Source organism: Phyllostomus discolor, chromosome 13 (assembly GCF_004126475.2).
Source record: "Phyllostomus discolor isolate MPI-MPIP mPhyDis1 chromosome 13, mPhyDis1.pri.v3, whole genome shotgun sequence".
In the NCBI taxonomy this organism is placed as follows: Eukaryota; Metazoa; Chordata; class Mammalia; order Chiroptera; family Phyllostomidae; genus Phyllostomus; species Phyllostomus discolor.
The window spans coordinates 21,991,189-22,016,192 of NC_040915.2; the positions used below are offsets into that span (position 1 = coordinate 21,991,189).

General features: G+C 41.4%; 1 protein-coding gene and 1 long non-coding RNA gene across 4 annotated transcripts in view; one reads left to right on the forward strand and one right to left on the reverse strand.

Annotated features, from left to right (window-relative positions):
* The window catches only part of G3BP1 (G3BP stress granule assembly factor 1), a 36,084-nt gene extending 11,821 nt beyond the window's left edge, over positions 1-24,263 (forward strand). For all 3 annotated transcript variants that reach the window (XM_028527351.2, XM_028527350.2, XM_036013965.1), the window contains exons 2-12: positions 2,844-2,956; positions 5,961-6,042; positions 6,432-6,605; positions 9,018-9,108; positions 9,987-10,080; positions 11,554-11,755; positions 12,904-13,005; positions 14,874-14,985; positions 15,193-15,321; positions 15,630-15,739; positions 19,370-24,263. In XM_028527351.2, the coding sequence (XP_028383152.1) occupies positions 2,862-2,956; positions 5,961-6,042; positions 6,432-6,605; positions 9,018-9,108; positions 9,987-10,080; positions 11,554-11,755; positions 12,904-13,005; positions 14,874-14,985; positions 15,193-15,321; positions 15,630-15,739; positions 19,370-19,576 (1,398 nt within the window). In that variant the 5' untranslated portion in view covers positions 2,844-2,861 and the 3' untranslated portion in view covers positions 19,577-24,263. The remainder of the gene's footprint in view (positions 1-2,843; positions 2,957-5,960; positions 6,043-6,431; positions 6,606-9,017; positions 9,109-9,986; positions 10,081-11,553; positions 11,756-12,903; positions 13,006-14,873; positions 14,986-15,192; positions 15,322-15,629; positions 15,740-19,369) is intronic.
* LOC118497886 lies at positions 783-16,060 on the reverse strand. The gene is made up of 3 exons (XR_004900398.1): positions 15,823-16,060; positions 7,177-7,180; positions 783-793 (listed from the first exon to the last, which is right to left on the reverse strand). It is a non-coding gene; the product is annotated as an uncharacterized LOC118497886 (long non-coding RNA).
* Positions 24,264-25,004: the final 741 nt, after the last annotated feature.

A 25,004-nucleotide genomic window follows, 5' to 3' on the forward strand; every position in this document is an offset into this window, starting at 1 on the left:
AATTCTAGAAGTGGTCCGTAGGTTTTAATTTTTCTTACCTTCGATAATGCAACCTAAAGGGTTTTCATCGTTTGCCCAGGAAGATTGGTTGTGAGAGAGAGTATTTGATAAGATGCTACTTAGAAATTTACAGCACAAGGACACTGCTTGGCAGCGGTAGAGGGTGACGTTCGGGTGATGTCACTGAGTGCAGTGGTGCTCACGTCTGTGGTGCCGGCTGGGGAATGAGCGCAGACGCCACGGAGGAGGAGGAGCAAGTGCAGTCAGGGTGGAAGGACAGGGGTCTACTCAGCGTGCCCTGGTCGGTGCGTCTGTCCTGTCGGGGCGGCCCCTTCACATTGCTTCGTATTGTGGATCCATTTGTCTGCTTTGGATCAGACAGGGAAGCAAGATTCTCTGTTCAGCCTCAGTATATTAGAGAAAACCTTAAATACAGCTAAATTGAATAAAAGTGGTATTAACCTGACCAGGTTCTGTGGAATTGGGAAACCGGTTTTCCATTTTTGAAATTCATTGTGAGATCTGTGGGTGTCATGGAACCACATTGGATTTTTCCTTTTAACTGGGGTTGGGTCAGATGTTAGTGATTTTTGCGTAGAGTAGTAGCTGCACCCTTTGAAGAAAGGGAAATTCGAGCATGTGAACGACCCATGGACGTGGACCCGACAATGCTGTGGGGGAAGACAGTGGGAGCTGGGGTGGGCCGGGCGGAGGAGGGCAAAGAGGGAAAATTGAGACAACTGAAATAGCATAAACAAGAATAGTTTTTTTAAAAGGAAACTTTATATGGGAACTTGAATATACAAAAGGTGTGGCTGCTCTGCTTTAAGTAGTGGGCGATCTTAAAACTCAGAAACCCCAGGCAAAATCAGAGGAGGACGAGTACCATGTGATTTTACTCATGCGGCCTCTAATGAACAAAATGAACTAAGAAGCAAAATAGACACACTCTCATAGGTAGAACTCAGGGACACGGGCAGCAGTGTGGTAGTTACTGGGGGGTGGTGGGATGCGGGGAGGTGGAGGAGGGGGGGTGGGGGGATAATTGGTGATGGACGGAGACTCGACTTGGGGTGGTGAACACACAGTCCAGTGGAGAAATGACATGTTGTAGAACTGTGCACCCGAAACCTGTATGTGTTTGTTAACCAGAGTAACCCCAATAAATTAAATGTTAAAAAATCACAGGCTAGATGACTATTAAGAACCTTTAATGTTCAGCTGTAATCTTTAAATTGTGAAGAATTTAGGATCAGTAAGAACATCTGAAATGATCATTTTTGGACCAAGAGCTGGGGGTAGGGGCGGAATACAGCAATTTCTCATTCCGCCTCAGGTTAGTCTACTTGAAGTGTATCAGCGTAAGAGTTAGGATCTAAATTCTCATCACTGGTATCCTCATGACCATGCCTGCAGGCACACTGCTCTCGAGTGTGGCTGGGAAGCTGTTCCGTGGTGGCTGCAATTTGGGGAAAATGATGAACAGCTCTTCAACTGATTTCTTAGATTTGGGTGAAACAGGTAGTAAGTGGGACAGACATTTAAGAATAATGAGTAAATGCACTTAATGAAGATAAACATACCTCCACAAATTGCTTGTGCAGGAAATGTCCAGCCAGATTCAATTTAGTTTGCCCATCCTTTTAAGAAAATGGAAATAAAATTTGTCTCCTTTTTTATACTGTAATTAATCTGTATATATTGCTCTGTTTGCCTTTAAATTGAAGATAATTTTATTTACTTAAATGAAAAATTGAGATTATCTCATGCCAAATGTCATTTCAAAGTTTTTTTTTGTTTGAAGTTTTTTAAAAATTTTATTTTTTCAATTACAATTTACATTAATAGCTCTGGCTGGTGTAGCTCAGTGGACTGAGTGCGGGCCTGCAAACCAAGGGGTCATGGTTTGATTCCCTGGGTTGTGGGCCAGGTCCCCAGTGTGGGGTGCATGAAAGGCAACCACACATTGGTGTTTCTCTCCCTCTCTTTCTCCTTCCCTTCCCCTCTCCCTGAAAATAAATAAATAAAATCTTTGTGGAAAAAGGAATGCTCATTTGAAAAAAAAACAATTTACATAAATATTATTTTGCATTAGTTTCAGGTGCATAGGGGAGTGGTTACAAAATCATAGCCTTAAAAAGTTTCTTTCAAAGTAGTAACTGACAATAATTGAGGACTTAGTATCTTTCTGGTGCCTTTCTTAACACTCAAAGGCACTAACTTTAAATTGTGATAATTGTGGCATGGCAGCGATTGTTTTGTTGTGAAAATCATTTTGTTTGTTAACTTCTACCCATATTATTTTCATATTATTTTCGGTACCACTATAGGATGAACAAAACATTTAAAACTTCCAGTTTTTGTGGTTTTATTTCTAAAGACACCAAATGTTTCTTCTAGTTTGACTAGAAATGTGATCGTGTGTGCCTGTATGCCTAAGCTTGAGTTACTGTTTGACTCTGTCACCCTCGAGTGTTAGCGTTGTTACCCCTGGAGCACTCTGCAGAAAACTGGGACAGGGTGTGTGCTGGAAATACATGCCTATGAGGTTCTCATATTTAGTGTCAGAAAATGAGTGTCAGGAATAATGATGAATTCTTCGTAGTGTTTCTTTTTCCCCCCAGTGTTTAGCTGATGGCAATAAATTTGAATGTATGAAGTCCCACCTGGTCTGTGGGTTTTCTTTTTATAGTAATAATTTCTTTTTAAAACCAGGAATTTCTGAAGTGATCTTGTCTTACTTGGATTTGGTTTTAGCTAAATGGTTACCTTCTCCCCTGCCACTTTTTTCCTTTGTGTAATACTTGGTCTTTCTGGCTGAACATATTTAACTTCTTTTCCAGGTTGAATTGACCAAAGCAATGGTTATGGAGAAGCCTAGTCCCCTGCTGGTCGGGCGGGAGTTCGTGAGACAGTACTACACGCTGCTGAACCAGGCCCCGGACATGCTGCACAGGTGCGCCCGGCCTCCCTGCGCCCTCAGCGGCTGCTTCCTCGCACGTGGGCGCGTCTCCTCCAGCGCCTCCCATTCCTCACGCCCCTGGCAGGGTTGTTGCAGAGCGGTGCTTCGTATACATGCCAGTGAATCACTTTAATGGAATATACAGATAAAACTTAAGAATTAGACTTAAGTTACTAAAACTTACACAGTTTTAAAAAGTTTTAGTTTAAAAGTTACTAAAACTTTCTGTGTGCATGTAAACATTTTAATTACTAGCTTTTAGCTTATTTGATAATCTGGGGTTTTTTACATGGATTATACAAGTTTCACAGGAATTTTAATATCCACAGAGTTTTTATTTTATAGAGATGTAGCATACTTGAATCCCCTGGTGAATAGCTTTCATTATTTCCCATTATAAACAGTGCTTCATTATACATGACTCTTACGTGTATATGGACTTGTTAAAATTCTTAGAAATTCCAAAATGTGTGTTTGCTGGACAAGAACTATTCCTCTATACTTGGACCAGCTTGCATATTGGATAACACATGATTATTAGATGCAAAAGACAATTTGTAAATTCTTTCTTTTTACTGTATTCAGTTTTTTAAAATTAAATTTGTTGGGGTCATGTTGGATAACGACATTGTGTAACTGTCAGGTGTACAGCGTTGTAACGCAACACCTGTGCACTCCGTCGTGTGCTCGGTACCCAGAGTGTCCTCTGCTGTTTTGTGTTTGACCCCCTCTGCCATCCTCCTCCCCACCCATACCCTCTGGTAACCGGCATTACGTTTGCTTTTATGAGTTTGTTATTTGGTTTATATCCCACATATGTGTGAAGTCGTGGTTCTTCTTGTCCTTTTCCGTCTGACTTACTTCACCTAGGATGATACTCTCAAGACCTGTCCATGTCGTTTTAAGTGGCAACATTTTATCTTTTTTATGGCTGAGTAGTATTGAATTGTATGTATGTACCACCTCTTCTGTATTCAGTCATCCACCAAAGGACACTTAGGTAGTTTCTATGTCTTGGCTATTGTGAATAATGCTGCAGTGAATTTAGGGGTATCTATATATATCTTTACAAATAAGTATTTTCAAGTTGCTGGGTTGTATGGTGGGTCTGTTCTTAATTTTCTGAGAATTCACACGGTTTCCATAGTGGCTGCACCACTCCTGCATCCCCACCAGCAGTGTGGGAGGGTTTCCTTACAAATCAACTTGGAGTCCTTCCTGTGAAAGTGGACAATCTCAGTCTCTCTTTTTAAGACTTTACAATTTCCAAAATACTTTCACCTATTTCCTTTTGATCTTTTCCAAAACTTTTTTTTTCTTTTTTTTTTTTTAAGATTTTATTTATTTATTTTTAGGGAGGGAAGGAAAGGGGGAGAGAGAGAGAGAGAGAGAGAAACAATGTGCAGTTGCTGGGGGTTATGGCCTGCAACCCAGGAATGTACCCTGGCTGGGAATCGAACCTGGGACACTTTGGTTCCCAGCCCGCGCTCAATCCACTGAGCTATGCCAGCCAGGGCTGATCTTTTCCAAAACTTTTTAGTAAAGCATTCTGGGAGAGTTAACCTCATTTTGCAGATAAGGATAGATGTTAAGGAGTTAAAAATTTTGCTGGTATTCATATAACTGTTACTGATAGAAAAAGTCTCCAAACATTTTTTTCCTTTTTGTTGTGTTTTAGGTCAAAGTTTTATTCTGTGCCCATAGAAGCTAGGTAAATTTGAATGTAAAAAGGAGCTGGGGTTGGAAGAAACTAACCAAGTACTGTATTTTGTGGTGTATAATGCACACTTTTTTTGCCCAGATTTTTGAGGGAAAAAATAACTTGCACATTATACATGGGTAGTACTAATTCCGTGTCTACAGAAATGTTTTTAATTCTTTTATTTATGCTTATGCATTAAAAGTGTAACTCTATAAAGCAATGATATCTGTATGCAAAGTAATAACCTGGAATATGATCACCAGTTTTGTTTTTAAATGTAAATAAATAAAAAATTGAATTAAAAAATGAAAATGAAAGATTTTCCTAAAAGTTTAGGCCAAAAACGTGGGTATGCATTATGCATGGCAGAATACGGTATATTCACATGCTAGCATTGCTATTAATTGATTCTAAGGCATCTTTGTTCCCACATTTCATCTCTGAGGTACATCTTAGATATAGTGAAAAGTAGCTCAGCCAGCAGTGAACCGATTTTATCTGCTAATGTGCAGCCTTTTAATAACTTTTAACAAATAAAGGATGTACTTGGGGTCTTGTGGGCCCAGATCTTTCCCCCTTTTGGGAGGCTGGGGGAGGCGGAGTTGGGGAGGCGGAGTCAGGGTGTAGAATGGCACGTATGGCCTTATTTGGGAGAAATTGTTTATCTGGAACCCAGATATCAAATCCTTGTAGTGTGGTCATGTGGTTAAGCCTGCATTGGCTTTCCTGATCCAGGATAGTGTTATAACATAAACAAGCAGTTGGGTAGAAAAGTGAAAGCTATGGGAATTATAGCCTGTAATGCATCAGCAAAAATTATTAAAAACAACTCCTAAAACCCACCTGCGTGATGAGTTACTGGGTTTTAATGGGAATTTCTCACGTGTATTCTTAGGTCCAGAAAGACTCTCCATGTCTGTGGAGAGTATAGATGTTCTCATATCAAACCTGCCTGTTTTCTTTGTGATTGAAAACAGGAACTTTGGTTTTATTTCAGGCGGCCTTCCTGACACGAACTTATGTACGCGGTCCTTCCCACCATGATCACCCTGCCCCAGACCCCTGGCAGTTTTGACTTGTAGAAGAAGTGTTCTGCCTCCCTGACCAAACCCGTCCCCGTCCAGCAGTGCTCACTGGCACTCAGGGCGACTCTGTGCTTGCATACAAAGAGGAAATAGAATGCACACTCCTGCTTCCGAGAGCCTGCTGTTGAGGCAGTTAGGTGCCAAGTGAAAAAGAAACACCTGGTCTTAGGGTGCTTGGGGGTGACAAGTAAATTATATTTCTGTTCCACAGATTTTATGGAAAGAACTCTTCTTACGTCCATGGGGGCCTGGATTCGAATGGGAAGCCCGCAGACGCAGTCTACGGACAGAAAGTAAGTGTACCAGGCTTCGTGCGGGCTGCTGGGCAACTAGAAAATGACCCTGAAACTGAGGTAGATGCATGCTTAATAGATGCGCTGGTATTTAAAGATCAGTTTTCTCACCTGTATAGAAATTTAGGTGTTCAGTAATTTTGGTTCATACAGTTATTGAACGCTTATGATGTCGCATTTGTTCATTCTGTATGATGTATACACCGAAGGCTTTTTGCTCCCTGGCATATTCATCAGTTTGGCTCAGATAAACTGTACAAAGACAGATCAGAATGGGGTGTGTGTGGTTTGTGATTAAACATGCAAATTCTCTTGTGTTGTGTCGGAAAGTTTTTGTTGTTGGAGATTGCACACAGTGTGAGGCATTAACCCATTCCTCCATCCCTCAGGAAATCCATAGGAAAGTGATGTCCCAGAACTTCACCAACTGCCACACTAAGATCCGCCACGTCGATGCCCACGCCACTCTGAATGACGGTGTGGTGGTCCAGGTGATGGGGTTGCTCTCCAACAACAATCAGGCTTTGAGAAGATTCATGCAGACATTTGTCCTTGCTCCTGAGGTATGAGAAGAGAAACACCTCTTTAAAAACGATTCATTTTGAAGTTTCAAATTTACAGAAAAGTTGTAAAAATAATACAGTAACTCCCACATACTCTTTACCTGGAGTCACTGTCAACACTTGTCCACAGCTTTATAATTCTTTTTCTGTTTTAAAGAGTATTCTATTTCATTTTAAATTCTGAACCACTCGAGAGTGAGTTGGAGACACCATGCCTAGTCATCCTCCAGAACTTGCGCATTTCTGAGACCAAGGCGTTCTCTTCCACACCGCGGTGCAGATTCGTGAAGTGTTGATGTAGCAGTTACCAGTCCACAGTCCTGTTTAAATTTTGGTCCTCTTCCCAATAATGTCCTTTACAGTAAGCCCTGCCCTGGCCCGTGGTTGAGTCTAGGGTTACACACTGTGTGTGGCCATGATGTCTCTTCACTCTCCTTTTGTCTGCATCAGTTATTTAATCTCTTGTTCCTTGTGGCATTGGTATTTTGAAAGAGTTTGATCCAGTTACTCTGTAGAATGCCTCAGTGTGGGTCGCCTGGTACTTGTGGTCAGGTTGAGGTTACGCGCCTACGTGTCTTAGTGCTTCGTGTTAGGGAGGCTCTTGATTCATTTAGTCTTTTTTTTTTTTAAGTTTTCTTTATTGATTCTATTTGAGAGAGAGTGAGAGGGAGATAAACATTGCTTTGTTGTTCCACTTATTTACACATTCATTGGTTTCTTATGTGTGCCCTGGCCGGGGATTGAACCTGCAACGGTGGATTATCCGGACAGTGCTCTCACCAGCTGAGCTAGCTGGCCAGACTTTACCATCATTGATATTAACTTTGATTACTGAGTTAAGGTGATGGTCAACAGGTTTTGCCACTGTGCAGTTACTGTTTGTGCTTTTCTCATTAGTAAGTAAATTGTGGGTGGTTGTTTGAGATTGTGCAAATACCCTCTTCTTCATCAAACTTAGGTACTAGTTTTTGCACTAATTGATGATTCGTGCTGGAACCAACTGCTACTCTGATGATTACAAATGATGATTATCTGATTCCATCAGTCTGTGTTTATTAGGTGGTGTTCTGCTGTGAAGAACTTTGCCTTTTCTCTGTTATCACTCATGGAGTCTTGGTTTATTGAATGGGTTTAATGCATTGCTCACTTTAATTGATATCTAAAATGTTCCAGACGTGCTAAGTGTGAACCTCTTTAAGCTGGCTTCTGTGTGTGTGTACATGAACATATGTGGGCACTTTGTAACTTCGTGGCACAAGGTGTTTCAGGCTCACCTAGCACCGTCTCTGCTCCAGCCCCAGCCTCGGAGTCAGCTGTTTTCTTCAAGGAGCACTGGTTCTTTTTAGTTACTGCACTCATCGTGGAGGGACCACGAGTTTATGTGGAATAACCGCACATGCACTGTTTTCCCAGTGGGTCCGGACTGAGCCAGGGCAGGTGGCCTGTGCACGTAAGCATGTGGAGGTGGTTCAGTTAGGACTTGCTGATTAAATGTTTTCTCAAGCATTACTCTTAGATAATTTTCTGTTCAGGATCGTGAATCAAAAACCCCTGTCAATTTGCTGTTTGAATATAAAATAACCGAATTGTCTTTGAAAAATTACATGAAGTCATTTTAGTTTTGATTTTTAGAGGAAGGCTTAGATTATCTGCAGTGTAAAGCTGTTGATGGACTTCTAAATATGCACGGGACAGTGTGGGATATGAAAGAGTAAGAATCTAACATTACCTTAGTATGTATAGTGCTTTGTTACACAAACTATCTCATTTAATACTCAGAGCTCTGTGGAATAGGGTGGTATTTCTCTTACAGATTAGGAAACAGCCTTAGAAGTTGAATAACCAACTAGTAGTTGACATATTTGGATTTAGACTCAAGAGTGTCTCGATTTGGTGTATGCAAACCTTTTCATACCCTTGAATGCTTGAATCAGTAGTCTTGCGTACAGATTTAGGGAGTTAAAAGCTCTCACATTTGGCAGTGGGTATTTATTGGTCAAGAAATGCTGTGAGGTGTGGCTGTGGCATTTACATATTTAAAGTTTTGTTGATTTTTGGGTATCCATCTGGTAGTATTTAAAGCAAGCCATGTATTTGAGTGTAGTTGTTAACAGCCATAATGTGGAGCAGGCTTTTTGGCCTTGGCAGTGTTAATATTTTGGGCTGAGTTAAGACTTTGTTGTGACTGGCGGTCCTGTGCATGGGAGGATGCTTAGCAGCACCCCTGCCCTCTACTCAGTAGTGGCCAGTTGCTGCATTGCCCTTTGAGAAAACTGAAATGCCCCCAGATATTTCCAAGTGGCTCCTGGGGAGTGGGGGTCAATAATACCTTCAGTTGAGAACCACTGGTGTAGGGTGATTTGGCTTGTTAAAAGTCTGCTGAATAGTAAAAACTTTTTGTTGGCATTGCAGGGCTCTGTTGCAAATAAGTTCTACGTCCACAATGATATCTTCAGGTACCAAGATGAGGTCTTCGGTGGCTTTGTCACTGAGCCTCAGGAGGGTAAGTTACTTGCCTAAATTTTTTTGGTGGCATCAGTTGACAAAGAGAATATGGGTTTCTTGAATGTTTCCATTATAGTCTATATTCTTCATTAATACCTTCTGCTTGTCAAGACATATGAAGGGCCTGAGTTTTTAACCTAGTTGAAGCTAATAAGTTAGTCTGCTTCATGGGAATTGATAGAATACATAAAACTCCTAAGTCAGAAGTAGACAGGTTATTATAGCAAGACTAGTAGCATTTTTTGTCATGGTTTCCATGGGGCATTGAAGTCCAAATGATACCTGCATGGCAACAAGGGTGCATTACAGGAATGGAACCTTAAGTTTAGGGGACCCAAATCTTTGAGAATGGGCAGTAAGCATGCCTGCATGTGGCTCAGGAGGGACATACAGTTTTCCCTCCAGAGGTGGGGTGGTTTGCTATGTTAACTGTCCTTAAAAGATAGCCTGGAACAAAGGATAGCCATTGCCTCAATTGCAAGATGTGTAGAAATACAAGAGACCCATGAATAATTGTTTCAGAACAATCTGTGTATGGCGAGACGATAAAATTCTAAGCATTTTATGTTTATTGTGCAATGCAACAGCCTTATAGTTAAGTACTTTGGGTAGTGTTGCTCCCATTTAATAGACTAGGACGCTGCAGTACAGAGAATTTGCCTGGTGCCATCATATAGCTAGCTAGTCAGGTGGTAGAGCCTGTTTTGGATTATTCACAGTGTGACGTCAGATTCCATGTTCTTGACCTGACAGTACAGTCACCTTCATTCTGTCCTTAAAGGCTGAGCCATCATTTTACTGAATGTACATCTGCTTTTCTTGTTTTGTTGCCCTTTCTATTGTGGTGTTAGTTTAAAGTCTGTTTTCTCACTTAAGAGTCTGAGGAAGAAGTAGAGGAACCTGAAGAGAGACAGCAGACGCCTGAGGTGGCACCCGATGATCCTGGAACTTTCTACGATCAGCCTGTCGGGTAAGGAGAACTTCGTCTGTCTGGAGCTGCGTGAGAGTTGGGTTGTCTGGTCTTTCTCTTTCTTGGAGCGCAGTCTTGTGTTCTTAGGTTTATCTAACAAAGTAATGGTAATTCCCCAATAGGAAGGCTTCACTTTTGGTATCTTTGAGCTTAAAAAATCTATAATCTTTCATATAATCTGCTGTATAAGGACTACTTACATAGTATCTTCAGTTACTTTTTGGCTTAGTTTTTTCTGGGTGGTAAATGAAAAAGGGTTGGAATTTCTGTTTTTAAAAGATTTTGTATATTTTTGGCGAAAGGGAAGGAGAAAGAAGGAGAGAAACATCAGTGTGTGGTTGCCTCTCCTGTGCCCCTCTACGTGGGGACCTGGCCCACAACCCAGGCACATGTCCTGACCGCCAATTGAGCTGATGCCCTTTGGTTTGCAGCCCAGCACTCAGCCCACTGAGCCACAGCAGCCGGGGCAAGAGTTGGAATTTCTTACAGAGTAATTAGCACATCGAGCACTGCATTAAGTGCTTTGGGGGGGATATAAAGTGTACAAGGACTTATTTAGAGGTCAAGCATAAATTGATAGAAATTCAGGCATGATTTGCAGCAGTAAAGAATTTCATTAAGTAATTCAGACAGTAAATGCATGACAGTATCTTAGGTATTTGGTTTTTTTTTGTTTTAATCTGCAACTAGAATAGAAATGTGTTTGATAGGAATAGAAATTAATAAACTGTTCCCATGTGATACTAGTAATATTAACATTCAGTACTTAAAGGATGTTTTTAAATGTTTCTCACGGCGTACTGATGAAGTAACCACAGTGCCTACCTGGCTTGCAGGTTGGAAATGATTTATTGTCACACCACAGATGTGCTGAGTTAGAATTTCAGGGGGGAAACACCTATGGCTTTAACAAACTGATTTATGTGGATGTTTAAGAATTATTCTGAATCATAATTAATGTCGTTTTTCTCCTATTTGTTATGAGAGGTTTTTTACAGTAAAACCACATAACGCAGTTTACCTTCCTAACACTTGTTAAGTGCACTGTGTGGTGGTGTTGGCTGTCTGCACAGGGTTGTACAGCTCAGCTCCAGAACTTTCCATCCTGCAGAACTGGGACTGTGTCCACCGAACAGCTCCATTGCCCTTCCCCCTCCTCACAGCCTGTTAGAGTTTTGTGATGTGTGAGAGGTAAATTGTAATAGTTTTGGGATTCTAACTGAGAAACTGGTCTGGTTCATTTTGACGCATTTGCTTATGAGCATTGAGCTAATCTAACTCAATGCTCATAAGCATTGAGTATTGAGTTAGATTGAGTAAGTATTGAGTAACTACAGTTAAGATTTGCTCATACTCAGACATGTGTTTCTTAGATCTTTTGGGGGGTTCGGGTTTCCGTAGTTAATGATACCTGGGAATTTCTTGCTAAGTCAATGGAGGCAGAATAATAATCCTCAAATTTTCCCGTTAAAGCAATGACTTGGAAGAGCATTTAGAGGAACCTGTTGCTGAACCAGAGCCTGACCCCGAGCCGGAGCCAGAGCAGGAGCCTGTGTCTGAAATCCAGGAGGAAAAGTGTGAGCCAGCGCTGGAGGAGGCCGCTCCCGAGGACGCGCAGAAGAGCTCTTCTCCAGCGCCTGCGGACATAGCCCCGACGGCGCAGGAGGACTTGAGGGTGCGCACCGCGTCTGCATTTTTACTCTGTTTCCGGTTTATTTTTTGAAATCTCCCTTCTCCTTTATTATTGCTTGGTTGACTTGTGTAGGTGCATTTCCATATTGGTGGTTCAGGGAAATTTCTTACACATTGAGTCATGCCTCAGATAAGAAGATACACAGTGCTTTATAGGATCAAAAGTACATTTTTTCACCCTCTAAGGAAACTTGAATACTTTTTAGACCAGAAATGTCAGGTGCTATTTTATTAGCCTATTAACAACCCCTCGTCTTTTAAGTTGCAAATTAATATGTTTTTCTTATAACAAACAAGTGGTTACGTAGCTTCAAAAAATAATGAGACAACAGACTTGCGTGCCTTTTTCTGTGAAATGTATTTAAGGATAACTGTATAGGAGTAGAAGCATACTGCTGGAATATAACTACTTTTCTAATTAGAATACCTGATTTCAAAATGTTTAAGCTTTTTAGTTACCCCTAAGTCACATCAGGGTGATATTAACTAACTCACAGAACTTTGACATTTGAAACTCTGTGAAGGAGTATCTTTTAGTGCTGTGTTTATGGGGTCAGAGTTCTTACAACATTGTGTGTGTGTGCGTGCGTCTGACAGTTCATCCAGGTGCCTCTGTGGTAGGCATTGTTCTAGGTGTGGCAACTGTCTGTAAAGTGGATAGGGTTCTTGGTCTCTCCTTTAGCTAATAAGTAAGTAGAAAAGAAACAGATTTTTTTTAGCTGACAGGTAGAAAAGTAGTTGCCTGGATAGAGAATGGGTGAGTAGTAGTTGGTAGGTGGCTATTGTAGTGACTCTGGGGAGAGATAATGTATTTTGGGTTAGGGTCCTGGTAGTGGAGATTGGAAGGAAGATAATTAAGAGTTAAATAACAGGATTTAAAATCACAGTGATTTTTTATATGGATTGAAAGGTAGGTGTTTAAGGTAATTCTACAGTTGGTGTGACCGGATCAGTGCTCACCCTGGATCGTAGCAGTCCTAAGTGGGGGGAGGATGGAATGTCAGGATTGTAAACTGTCCTGCCTGTGAAAGTGCAAGGCATGTGTTATGTTCAAGAAATCAGGAGCTGATAGCTTTTACGTTGTTCTGACATATGGTGTAATCAGCTGGTATTGATGTTCTGTTACCTTAGACATTTTCCTGGGCATCTGTGACCAGCAAGAACCTTCCACCCAGTGGAGCTGTTCCAGTTACTGGGATTCCACCTCATGTTGTTAAAGTCCCAGCTTCCCAGGTGAGTTTCTTAGTAAGCTTGTATTAAGACAAATTTACTTGTATTTTGAGTAATGAAGTTTCATAGAGGTTTAGACAGTGTGGGAACTGATGTGGGTAAGAGGGTGGAGGCTGGTGGACCAGTCGGTCCCACATTCACATGCAGATAAACGAGGAGAAACAACTGGGGAGAGAGACAGACCGCACAACCCAGGGCCCCAGCACGGGGAAATAAAGCCTGAAAGCCTCTGACTGAAAACTCCTGTGGGGGTTGAGGCAGCAGTGGGAGAAACTCCCAGCCTCACAGGAGAGTTTGTTAGAGAGACCCACAGGGTCCTAGAATGGACACAAACCCACCCACATGGGAATCAGCACCAGAAGGGCCCAGTTTGCTTGTGGGAAGCAGGGGAAGTGACTGAAATCCAGCAGAGAGTGGAGCAAGTGCCATTGTTCCCTCTAGAACCCCTGCCCCACATACAGTGTCACAGTGCAGTGACCTGGGTTTCCCCACCCTGGTGAACACCTAAGGCTCTGCCCCTCACTACGTAACAGGTGTGTCAAGATAAAAAAAAATGGCCCAAATGAAAGAACAGATCAATGCTCCAGAAAAAATACAACTAAGCGACAAAGAGATATCCAACCTGTCAGATGCAGAGTTCAAAACACTGGTGATCATGATGCTCACAGAATTGGTTGAATATGGTTGCAAAATAGAGGAAAAAGTGAAGGCTATGAAAAGTGAAATAAAGGAAAATGTACAGGGAACCAACAGTGACGAGAAGGAAACCAAGACTCAAATCAATGGTTTGGAGAAGAAGGAAGAAGTAAACACTGAACCAGAACAGAATGAAGAAACAAGAACTCAGAAAGATGAGGAGAGGACTAGGAGCCTCCGAGACAACTTTAAACATTGCAACATCCGGGTCATAGGGGTGCCAGAAGGAGAAGAGGAAGAACAAGAAATTGAAAACTTATTTGAAAACACAATGAAGGAGAACTTCCCCAATCTGGCAAAGGAAATAAGACTTCAGGAAGTCCAAGACGCTCAGACAGTCCCAAAGAAGCTGAACCTAAGGAAGCCACACCAAGGCACATCATAATTACATTACCCAAGAGTAAAGATAAGGACAGAATCCTAGAAGCAGCAAGAGAAAAGGAGACAGTTACCTACAAAGGAGTGTCCATCAGACTGTCAGCTGATTTCTCAAAAGAGACCTTACAGGCAAGAAGGGGCTGGAAAGTATTCCAAGTCATGAAAGGCAAGGACCTACATCCAAGATTGCTCTATCCAGCAAAGCTTTCATTTAGAATGGAAGGGTAGATAAAGTGCTTCTCAGATAAGGTCAAATTAAAGGAGTTTATCATCACCAAGCCCTTATTTTATGAAATGTTAAAGGGACTTATCTAAGAAAAAAGATAAAAAATATGTATAGTAAAATGACAACAAACTCACAGTTATTAACAACCACACCTAAAAAACAAAAGCAAACTAAGCAAATACTAGAATAGGAACAGATTCACAGAAATAGAGATCACATGGAGGGTTATCAGTGAGTGGGAAGAGGCAGGAGGGAGAATGGAGGGAAAGGTACAGGGAATAAGAAGCATAAATGGTAGCTACAAAACAGATGGGGAGTAGTTAAGAATAGTATGGGAAATGGAGAAGCCGAAGAACTTACATGTACAACCCATGGACATGAAGTTGGGGAGGGGGGAGGAATGTGGGAGGGAGGGGCTGTGCAGGGCGGAGGGGAATAAAGGGGAGAAAAAAATGAGACAACTATAATAGCATAATCAATAAAATATATTTTAAAATATTAAAAACAAGAGAAAAGGAAGCTTGTTTTTTTTTTTTTTTTTTACACAAAAGTTAACTTACAAATTTTTCAGCCTCGTCCGGAGTCCAAGCCTGAATCTCAGGTTCCACCGCAGAGGCCTCAAAGGGATCAGAGGGTTCGAGAACAGCGGATAAATATTCCTCCCCAGAGGGGACCTAGACCACGTAAGAGCACAGAAGGGTGACTTCCTAGTTTGGGGGGTTTGGGGTGAGAACTTGTTTTTTGGTGGGGAGGTGCTTAATGCTTGCTTCCTTAAAAAAATTGTGGGGTTGGTGGAATTACCTGTGTTTATGGTAAAAAGAAAGCAGTCGAATGGAACAGTCACTGAAAGGTGTCTTCATCTCTCATTTCTGTTTTTGTTCTGTCTTCAGTCCGTGAGGCTGGTGAGCAAGGTGACGTCGAGCCCCGGAGAACTGTGAGACACCCCGACAGTCACCAGCTCTTCATTGGCAATCTGCCTCATGACGTGGATAAGTCAGAGCTTAAAGATTTCTTTCAGAGTAGGTGCATGAGTTGTGAACACCGGGTTCATCTAATGCACCACGCCCCGGTAGAACTAGAAGATGAGTCACATATGTAATCATTTAACACGCTGTGTCTAAACTGCCATTTCAACATGTAAAACTATATAAGGGATGGTATACATTTTTCTATACTCAGCTTTCAAAATCGTGTATTTTTTACACACAATGCCAGTGACTGGCCATCTTTCAAGTGCTCTGTAGCCACGTCATACTGGGTAGTGTGCACGTCATCTTTAAAAGAGATGTTCCGGTGAGTTACTGGAGAATGTGTATTTCCCTTGCAGATTACGGGAATGTGGTGGAGCTGCGCATCAACAGTGGAGGGAAGTTACCCAACTTCGGCTTCGTTGTGTTCGATGATTCTGAGCCTGTTCAAAAGGTTCTTAGCAACAGGGTAAGCAGTGTCTTATGTTGATTTTTTTTTTTTTAACCAAGCATGTGTGTTGGCTCTTTGCATCCACATCCTTCGTGAAGCACAGTTTATTCCAGCGTGTTTGGGCGACAGGTTCTGTCACGTTTAGCCATCAGTATCAAAAGGACTGCCCAGGGGTTTAGAACGACAAAGCTCCTGTCCTAAATAACTTAGTTTTCTAATGAGTGAATGGTGAGAAATAAGTAACTAATAGTTACCAGCGCACTGAGATTTATGCAAATTCCGTTTCTTGGTGATGGCTTCTGGTATGGAACATGGAATACAATGTTACCTTTAGCTAAGGTTATTTAAGAGCCTGTTTGCCCTGGGTGGACTTGGTATAAAACTGCTGGCTGGGCTATAACTATCAGGGACTTCTTTTATTCTATACATTGTCTGGCGTTGGAGTCACCCAGCTTGGAACCACTTCTAACAAAACCGTTGGTCTGATTACAGAGGGATTTGTAGAACCAGACTCGTTTTACTGTGCAGTTCCTAAAGAACTCTTCCTTCCCCCACGTCTTTCATTAGCAAATGGCACTTTTTGTAGCACTTGGAGTAGAGAGGAACAGAGGGTTAAATAATTGTTAATTTACTGAGATTGGTGTGGGATCTTAAACTTCTCACTTTTTAAAAAATTTACATAAAATTCACATAAAAATAACCATCTTAATTTTATTTTTGATTTCTTCTTTAACCCTTACCAAAGGACATGCTCACTGAAACTTTTAGAGAGAGGGGGAGAGAGGGAGAGACGGGGAAAAAAATATTGATGTGAGAGAGAAACGTGGATCTGGTTCCCCAGACCGGGATAGGGTGCGCCTGGACCAGGAACCGAACCCGCAACCTTGGCATGTGCCCTGACCAGGAATCAAACCCAAGACCTTTCAGTTTACTAAACTATGCTCCCACCAACTTAGCCACACTGGCCAGGGCTATTTTCACTTATTTTAAAAAATGGTTTTGTTTCTTTTTAAACTTTTCCCCATCATCATTGATGTTCTTTATTGTGAAGTATACAGCGCAGTGCTTAGACATTCTTATAACTTATGAGGCGGTCCCCCTGCCCCCGCCTCGGAGAAGTCTGGAACAGTACAGTGGCGTCTGTTAACACTTGACTGTCTTACAGCCATTGCCTACCTCGTTACTCACATTCCCATCAGTAGTGAGCACCTTCCCCATTCAGCAGTCCCCCATATCCTCACTACCCAGCCCTGGCAACCACTAAGCTGCTTCCAATCTCTGCAAATTAAAACTACACATTTTTTTTAAAGGATTTTATTTATTTATTTTTAGAGAGGGAAGGGAGGGAGAGAGAGAGAGAGAGAGAAACATCAATGTGCGGTTGCTGGGGGTCGTAGCCTGCAACCCAGGCATGTGCCCTGGCTGGGAATCGAACCTGCGACACTTTGGTTCGCAGCCCGCGCTCAATCCACTGAGCTACACCAGCCAGGGCAAAACTACACATTTTTTTAAAGATTGATTTATTTATTTTTAGAGGGGGGGGAGGGAAAGAGAGAGGGAGGGAAACAACAATGTGTGGTTACCTCTTGGGTGCCCACTACCAAGGACCTAGCCCATAACCTAGTCATGTAGCCTGATGGGGAATTGAACCAGTGACTCTTTGGTTTGCAGGCTGGTGCTCAATCTATTGGACCACACCAGCCAGGGCTAAAACTACACGTTTTTAAAACATGTAATAGAAATGCTGTAGATCATTATTTCCCAGAGGTTCTCCACAGTGTTTACAGCTATACTGCAAAGTTTAATGTGGTCATAACATGGTGTGAGCCTTAATGTGCAGGCGTGCATTAGCCAGAGTGCCAGCGAGGTGTGCACATGGAAGTCACCAGTTTTGTGAAGCGTCTCCTGCACAACACTGAGAAATGAGAGAGCAATGGCTTCTCTCGCCCAAACCACAGCACACTGCACCCAGACATCCCCAGTGGGCTTTGTGGGTGGGCCCCTCGGGGAGCGTGCAGTGGGTGCAGTGGCCGGCCAGCCTGTCTGGTGCAGCCTCGACTTCTTTGTGTCCTTACAGAGTGTGATACTGCCACTGGGCCAGAGGAGGTCAGACTTGATCATTGGCTTCTTAGTTAATTGTCCAAGATAAGGGGCTTGTTTCTTTTAGAGAATGTGGGTAAGCCGTGGTGTCTATCCATAAGAAGTGTTTGAGGTGAAGAAGTTCTCACAAGAGGGGCGTGGGTGTGTCCAACACCTTCCCATTCAGGTCGCCTCTGCCCCCAGGGTGCCTCAGCGATGTCTTCTGTCATGCCGCCGTTTAGCACGTCCTCAGCCCCAGCCTCTCTCGCCTTCATCTTTCAGGCTTCGATGCAATGTTATTTTTCCTGCTTAATCTAGAACATTGCCTGGAACAGCACTTCAAATTGCGTATGAAGTGATTTGTATAGTGTGTATATACAAATATTTATATTATGTTAAGTGTTAAATACATACATTTATAAATGTATAAATATATATTTCATCAGAATTTAAAATATAAATTAGAATTAAAGTTCAGAAAAGACTCTTCTACATGTACATTTCAGGTCACTCCTTTGTATTTTGGTAACTTTAAATGTAGCTTGATTTTTTTTTTTTCCTCTCTGTGTTGTATTGGTAGGAGTCCCTTCGTCAACTCCTTGTGAGTGCAGAAGTAGCTTACACTAGCCTGGTGACCATGGTGTCTGCCATGCCGTAGCGTAGCAGAGCGGTTCAGAGCTTACGCCCCCCTCAGTCAGGATGGCCCAGTTTGCGCTCCTCTTCCGTCGCTCACGGGTGTTGTGACCCTCGAGCCGAGTCCCTCACCTTCCCTGGCCCTGGTCTGCTAGTCGGTAAAGCAGGTACAACAACAGTCCTCAGAGGGTTGCTGTGAAAGTTAAATGAGATAATGAATGTGAAGCATATGGAGCACTTATCTGCATAGTAAGTACTGTTAGGTACTGATTTTAAACAGTATTTCAGTTAGAAAACCAGTGAGTGCCAGTGAGGGGTGTACTGAAGTCATCGGAGTCTGGAGTAATAACCCTTTTTTCCTACTCTGTTGGGAGAAAAAGAAGGCCAGTCACTTAGTGTGGTTGTATTGTATCTTCTTTTTCTTTTCAGTAAGATAATATTTTCTTTATTGTCTTCAGTATTTTTCAAGATTCTTTAAAGGCCAATAGCATTTTGTGAAAGTTACATTTAGATGAAGTTAGTGATGCATTTGACGTGTGTGTACTTTGTAGAAACATGTACAGCACGAACTTTTCACATTAGGTGACGGCGGGGTTTTATTCTGAGCCTTGCAGTCCGCAGAGAAGGTGGCAGTTCTCATATTCTGTTTATGGAATTCTGTGGGGAAACAGTGTTGAATAAGTACAGTGGGAATTCCTTGTGTTGTTGTGCTGCTGAAATGGCCTTTGTGAACTAGCCTGCGTCCCCTGCACACCTGACCACCTTTCCATGTACTTGTTAATGGAAACATTACGTGTTCTGAGTTTGAGACGAAAATTTAACCCTGAGAACGAATGTGATTTATAAGCTGCTGGTTCTTTATAATAGCCTTGTTTTAACTTTGGTAGTTGGTAGCCCGGCAGCACTGTGTAAGTGTTCTCACCTTGACTTTTACAGCCCATCATGTTCAGAGGTGAGGTCCGTCTGAACGTGGAAGAGAAGAAGACTCGAGCCGCCCGGGAGGGGGACCGGCGAGACAACCGCCTGCGGGGACCCGGAGGCCCTCGAGGCGGGCTGGGCGGTGCAATGAGAGGCCCTCCGCGCGGAGGCATGGTGCAGAAGCCCGGATTCGGAGTGGGAAGGGCAATCGCTCCCAGGCAATGAATTGCTCTCTGCCGACGGTCACGCAGCAGTGCCAACGTCCACTCCTGCAGAACGGTGAATTTCTTCGACCGCCCTTTGGTGTCTTGCAGTATGACCCTGGTCTCTCATAAACTGCTTCAGTTTGTACAATTTTACTTTCCGTGTTAATGGTGTGTGTCCCCTCCCCTCGCCTCACCTTTCAGTCCTTCACTTCCAATTTTGTGGAATGATATTTTAGGAAAAATGGATTTTAAAAGAAGAAAAAAAAAGACTGAATTTCCTTGCTTTACTTTGCATATATAGACTGGATTTTTATTTTTAACAGCCATTTCTCCAAAGTAATGTGTCTTGCTTATTACTGACATTTGGTATGTTTTATTCATTGGGATATTTCTCATTTTCTACGTGTTTCAAAGCCTTTGAGAAATACAAGATTTGATAAACATTTTGAAGGCAGGAAAAACCGAAATTGTTTCTTCTTAGGAGAGTCATGACTACCTTCTGCTGTGGAGAAACTGCCACTGGAAAAATTGACAATTTTGATTGTCTCTGGTGTGGTTAAAAACTGAATAAAAGGTGTTAGTGAAATTTTTTTCTTTTAATGTAAGATCACAAAACGATTCTAAAATCCACTGTTGATAAATGGAGATAGGTTTTAAATGTCTAGAATGCAACTGATAACACTTTTCTTGAGTTGTTAGGTTTTTTGAAGTAGAGTTTTTTCTCATGTTTAATTTGTATTTGTAAAAACAAACAAAATACCAAAACCAGAATCTGAATAACACAAAACTAGAGCAAAACTGTTGTGCCTTCTATTTATCTTTGATTCCAGCCCTGGCAGTTGTTTTAAAGAAGACTAATTTAAAAAGTCTGGATCGGTTTCCGCCCCCCAGGTTCGGAGTGTGTTGGGAACTGTAGAGTCCCTCCTTTCACTCTGTATGTCTTCTGTTCACTCCTTATGCCTTATTCTGAAACTGAGTCTCAAACTGGAATGCCTTTGAGGACAGATGCTTCTGTAGAGGTCCTTTGACTTAAATAGGTTTGCATTTTATTTTGGCATCTTCAGAATTCTAATCAGCCCATAAGAAAGAATGTGATTTTAATATTGGACTTTGCTGATGTGCTTGAGTGTCTGCTAGTTGTTTTCCTTTAAATCATAGCCATATGGTAAATTTTCTATTTTGTTAATGGTTCTCTTTTATTGATGGGCATGCAGTGGGTGCTTTTTGGAAATGGCCAATTTTTATTAAAATATTTCTGGAAGAAAATTTAACCTGGCAGTATAGAGTAATGCTCGTTTTACATAGCGTGGTGTTTGTTGAGTGCTGTGTGTGAGGTGGGTGAAGGTTTTGTTTACACACTTGTGAAGCAAGCCTTTGTGTGATATCTTGTCATTGCTAATGGAAGGGCAACGAGGTTGTCAAATGTAACTTATTTATTTTCTTCTTCACAGTGTTCATCTTTAGGGCTGCTGTCTGAGGGTAGTGTGAGTAGGCACAGGAGTGTTTATTATCTCTCTGTTACTGGGAAACTAGGCTTGCTGAAGGGTGTAGTCTTAAAATAAAATGAAATTTGATGTTATCAGTTAGTCCTCAGTACCGTAAATATTTGAAAGTTGGCAGCATCTCCTTCATATAAAGAAACTTTATATAACTGAGTCACGTGGCTGTTTTGGGGGTCAGTTTAAACTGTTATTTGGTAACCACTCAATTTGGCCCAGGTCAGTGATACTTAAAAGAAATTCCAGCTTGTTACTTCTGTAGCTTATATTAAGCTTGGGGTGGAAAGAAAAAAAATACTTAGCCTGAGTTATTTTTGCAGTAAATATAAGGTCATATTATGGATAACCTAGAAATCATCTTTCACAAAGTGAGCACTGCAGCATCCCTTTCAGAACGGGAGTTCTTCCTGCTCAGGGGGTTAGAGGCACTGACCAGACGCGGTGGTGCTCTGTTTGGGGCGGCTATCTCCTAGAGGACATTGGAAATGTGTGAGGTTACGGGCGTGTGGAGGGGGACACTGCAGCTGTCGTTCAGTGGGTGGGGCCAGCGGTGTCACGTGTTCCGTAAAAATGAATCAACTACACGAAAACCCGGGTAGCCCTCCTTCTGTGATGCATGGTGGGCGGGGCGGTGGGGACTGCAGCTGGAGTTGAAGACTCATTGCTTTGAAAATAAATGAATCAGCAAATAGATATCTCTTCAGGAATTATAGTAACATCTCGTAAGCAATCTCGTTTTCCTTCATTTGTGCCAACTGTGTGGTTTTTAAAAAATTTTGTAATAGAACTACAATAAAATACCTAATAAAATTATTTTGGACGGGTGGCAGTATGCCAGATGGTGCTTGTAACTTGTTGCAGGGAGTTATCGCATGATCTCAGAAAACAAGTTTGCTTCAGCAATTTCGACTAATTAGAATTTGGGTGAGTGTGGAGTTTTGACTAGCATTGGACTTTTTTTATGAATGTGATTCGGCATCATGGCTGACACTGTTAGAAACCCTGACATCATTGCTCACAGTCGTGCTGATGGAATAAACATGGTACCATAGAGGAGATACATGTGGTCACACAGGTAGAAAGTTAAAGTAAAATAAAATAGGTAAAGGCGAGATTTTTCTGTGCGCAGCATCCGCTCATCACATTCAACCTTTCAGATTTTAAAACACAATTTTTCATCTGTAAGAGTGGCCTGGAGTATAGTTCCTTCCCACTGAGCTTAATGCCCTTCACCAGTTTACTTACCTTGCATCTGACTGGGCAGGATTGGTTTGGTTCAGTGTGCATCTTAGTCTTTTAAGACCTGTTGAAAATGAATACATCTGGCGATGTAAAAAAATACTTTTCTTTTATGGTGAGGTTGGGCTTTACTTGTGTATTCCTGTGTTCTCAACTTTTTGAGCTATTGCTGGGAACAGTGAAATGGATAATCCCAAAACTGACTTTGAGTAGGTTACTGCCATAGTGTTAGTTGAATTGCACTTGAGTTTTAGGTTGGAAAATTAATTTTCACGACTCTGAGCTAGGGAGTTTTCCCCAAAGCAATAGATAAAGAAGAAGTGGCATCAGAGCAGTTACAAGACTAGGTCTCCAAGCCATCCCTGCAGCAAGGAGCAGATTGGCCTCCCAAACGGATGCTTTTTCTGTAGAACAAATAGGCCTTCCTGTTTCCGATTGAATGACGTTAAGATAATAGCACGTGACCATGAAATTACTACAGTAGGGAGACCAGAGTCTATAAATCATTCTTAGCCAGGTTAGTTAGCATTTTTGTTCTCCGTGTCCTTTAGAGTAGTGATATAGCAAACATTGACTTTATTTTTTTAATAGGACTTCTTTTGACTTGCAGACTGTTTGGTGACACCCTAATGATGACTTTGTTCTTAGGTTATCTTCTTACCTGGTTTAATAATACATTTAGTACAATCTTGAAATCCGATGTGGATGATAACTAGTTTTTGTTAGAACGTGACCCAGGTGGGTTTGTAGCAGTTGTGCTTCGTGCTTACAGTTGCCGTCCTCTAGTCCTTTTCCTCCATCCTTTCCTTTGTGAACAAGTTTATTTGAAAACCCTTGATGGTTTTAATGAGTTAGTGGGAAATGAGGCACTTTATAGAAAACATTGGTTAGAATCTATATGGAAATGATCTTTCTATGAGGTTTAAATTTGTAGACCATTGTTTATGCTGAGCGGCCTATTTCTTTTATGTAAATGGTTGCATTTGTCAAATCTACTGATCTAAAGATATCTTTTATATTGAAGTTTTATTTTTTTTTTTTTTGTTACTTAGAATCTCTGCAGGGGCTTCTCCTTTTAGTTCAGCAATTTTGACTTTTAGTCAAAACGACTTTTAGTTCAGCCATTTTGAACCTTGTACAAGAAGTGACTTCAACATTTATTTGAATATGAGGTTCTAGCTAACTGCCTAGTATACCAAAAAGGGGCATTGGACACTTAAGGTAGTCTTCCACAAATGTTTTAGAAATCTTAAGGAATACATTAGCAACCTAGCAGTGTCTTGTGTGGGATGAGGTTGTAGATTAAAGTTGCTGATCAAGTAATTGGCCATGTGGTTCTAGATAATTACGGAAGGATTTCTGGTTGTAAGGCAGTAAAACTTGGGACTTGTATTTGTGTGCTGTGGATATAAAAGTTCTGGGGACCATAGGCAGGCTTGTGAACTCTTACTAGACTAAAGGAAAAATGGTGGCGCATGTAAGATACAACTTTTCTTTACATTCTTTTCAGTGAATCTGTATGTAGCTCAGGATGGTGCTGAACTTAGCCTGCGTGGTTCATGCTTCCGTGAAATAGTCTCTCATCGTGGCCTGAATGAATGAAGAGCTGATTAGAGATGGCCTAAAGCCACTGTCCCATTTTAGTTCTGATTTTCGCCTAGTGTATGGCATAGAATCAAGGTTGTTTGCCTTTTGAGTATGTGACTTGTTTTGAAAAACTTGGACAGTTTGCCTTCTTCTGATTTTCACTTGAACTTGGTAGTGTAGTGGGTTTGTTTTGTTTTGTTTTTGTTTCTTAACAATAGTTCCCTGTGAGAAGAAAATAGTATTAGAAGTCGGTTCCACTGTTAACTTCCATAACATGTGACCTGGCCAACCACAGAAGTCCACACGTGTTCAGTACTTTGAAGTGTGGCCAGTGTCACAGATTCCCTAAGGGACTTGTGTCTGTCCAATGTGTCTTATTTTCTTAAAAAAAAAAAGAAAAGAAAAGAAAAAAGGAAATTAAGGGATGTGTACCAAACATTCACTATTGAATTTCTTTAACAAGTTTTTTTGTTTGCTTGCTTGTTCCCCCCCCCCCCCCACAAACCCACTTAATAGGAAGTTTGCTTATACTTTTGGTAGTAACTACAGGGATGATCATATTTCATTTAATCTGGATATAAGCAGTTTTAAATATTGTTATAATTAACCATTTTGGTTGCTGAAACTTTCCCCAAACTTTGATGTCACTATTTATCTGACTTTAGATTTGGCTTAAATTCTTAAATGTTTTTGTGATATATATACTGATTTGGCCCTTTTAAATGAAGACCTACCAAGAAGCTGGTGTAAGGAAGTAGGGAGAAGAAAAGGACTTCCTTTCTTTAAAGATTCATTGAACACTTAAGTAAATTATGTAAAAGATACCTTGTTAAAAATAAATTCACATAGCTATGTACATGTTAGAAGATGAAGAAGAGTGGGAGGTGGAACTTAGCTGATGGTTTTGGAATCATTTGTGATTTATATGGAAAAATCATAATTTTAAATGTGAAACAATAGAATGTTTCCTTAATGTCCATTCTGTTATTATCACAAGAGACAGGAGGCTCCTAGAGTTCTTTGAATCATAGAAAGTCAGTGCTGGAAAGGACTACAATGATTTGTACAACCCCTTCACTTTTCAAAAGATACAGGTGGCGCGGAGAATCTGCGTGTTAGTAC